The sequence below is a fragment of the Myotis davidii genome, unplaced genomic scaffold (assembly GCF_000327345.1).
Source record: "Myotis davidii unplaced genomic scaffold, ASM32734v1 scaffold299, whole genome shotgun sequence".
Classification (NCBI taxonomy): Eukaryota; Metazoa; Chordata; class Mammalia; order Chiroptera; family Vespertilionidae; genus Myotis; species Myotis davidii.
In genome coordinates this window covers 989,409-991,310 of record NW_006293088.1, presented here as the reverse complement: position 1 = coordinate 991,310, position 1,902 = coordinate 989,409, and the positions used below count along the sequence as shown (strand labels likewise).

Genomic DNA, 1,902 nt, shown 5'->3' with positions numbered 1-1,902 from the left:
CGCGGACACCAGCTCCGCTTATGGAGCCCGCCACAGCTTCTCCAGCTACTCCGACAGCTTCATGAACGCAGCGGCGCCCTCCAACCACATGAACCCCGTCAGCAACGGCCTGTCTCCTCAGGTAGGCGGCCTCACCCCTCCGCCCACGGCCCCGTGGCCGGATGCCCACCAGCCCAGCCTTCAAGGGCTCTGGGTGACTCAGGCTGGTGCTCCCTGGGGAGAAAGTTCGCGCTCCTTCACCTTGGGTCTGTCTTCTCAAGCTGCAGGCCTGGGTGGCCCAGCGGGTGGACGCAGAGAAAGGGTTTGCATAACAAGTTTCCATACTTCTTGTCCCCCTCCCTGCCCCGAAACAAATAGATACTGTGCTATAGACTTGCTCCTGGTCCAGACCACCCAGAGCTTGTGAGACTGGCCCACCACCCACCTCACGGCTGTTCAGGCCATGAACGCCAGGCATTTTCAGCCAGTGCCTTGGTGGAAGCCGGGCACATTTCCTGGGGACTTGACTGTGGCTGGGGCTTGTTCTAGAACCAGGAGTCCTTCCTGGATTCCCTCCTGTGCTCCATCTCCGGCCCCTCACAGGGGGGGCCTTCGAATGCAAGGCAGGACCCTGGCCTGTTGGTGGAGAGAACGTGGCCGGGGGCTACATGGCCCTCTGCTCCCGTTGGGTCTCGGAACTCTGTTCACTCGCGTGTGATTGGTCGCTGGTTGAGTCACTCATTGCCTGGCGGTGCTGTTAGGAGTCGTGGGACCGACTTTAAATGCGGAGGCTGATGGTGGTTAGCGGTGGGTTCGAGGAACAGGACGAGGCGATGCTGGAAGTTCTAGTGAGTTTGCGGAAGTGGCGAGTTCATTCTTGTGGCCGCAGCAGGCTCTCGGATAGATGTGCACAGGGGAAGGGATTAAATCCAAGACGGTTTTACCCTGCCTCCCCGCTTCTGAGACACCTCCCTCTGGTCTGATACAAACGTACCTGAGCAGCTGCAGTGCAATAGAAATGGGAAGACCGGGAGGGGTTTGAAGCCAGCTCCGCTGCCCAGGTGTCAGGCAAGGTAGCATCCTTGAGCCTCAGCTCATCCCCTCTTAAACAGAAGAGTGGTCAAGCCGAGTGGCACTAACCTAAGGAAGGTGTCTCCGCACTCAGGTGCTGATAGGTCAGAGCGCCTGGCACAGAGCCCGGCACAAAATAGGGTCAAGGAAGCATTAGTTCTCTGTCCCATCCCCCCACCCCCCGCCATTGCCAAGTTAACGTAATTAGTATAGAAACTGTTGCCTGAAAAAAAGGGGGTCGAAGGGGAGGTCACCTACAACCCCAACCCCCTGGCCACATCTATCCAGCTACCTGTTTTTGTAAATAAAGTTTTATTAGCACACAGCCTTCCCGCTGATCTAAAACATTCACAAGAATGTTAATATCTCTGCATGTTTTCGATTCATTCCTGTTTGCCTCTATCAATGTGTGTCGTTCAGGGCTAATGGCATTGTAGTTCCATCATTTACTTGTGGGTAAGTTCCCTTCTCCTCTCTAAGCCTTGATTTTCTCCTCCACGGAATAGGGACGCTACAGCACCTACTTCCTAGGGTCCTTGAGGATTAAGTGAGACCATCTGTGTAAAGCCCTCAGCCAGGTCCATGCAGAGTCGAGTGCCTGGTAAACATGCAGCTGAACGTAGAGCTCCTAACGGTGGTGCTCCAAGCCCCTGGTCCGGGACCCACACGGTAAAGGGTGAGGCAGCCTGCAGACCAGGACATTTCCCCAGTGGAGCCTCCTGGGGATTCAAGGCCATGACCTCCGTCTCATTAGGGCCAAGGACTAACTGGCCCAGCTCGCCTTCCAGAGTCAGGAAATAGACACAACAGGATCCCAGAGCTGGGGGGGGGGGGGGGGGGGGGGGAGGAGCA

General features: G+C 56.6%; 1 protein-coding gene across 1 annotated transcript in view; it reads left to right on the top strand.

Annotated features, from left to right (window-relative positions):
- The window catches only part of PAX7 (paired box 7), a 92,304-nt gene that overhangs the window by 61,108 nt on the left and 29,294 nt on the right, over positions 1–1,902 (top strand). The window contains 1 exon segment of the mRNA XM_015565926.1: positions 3–121. Within this exon segment, the coding sequence (XP_015421412.1) occupies positions 3–121 (119 nt within the window).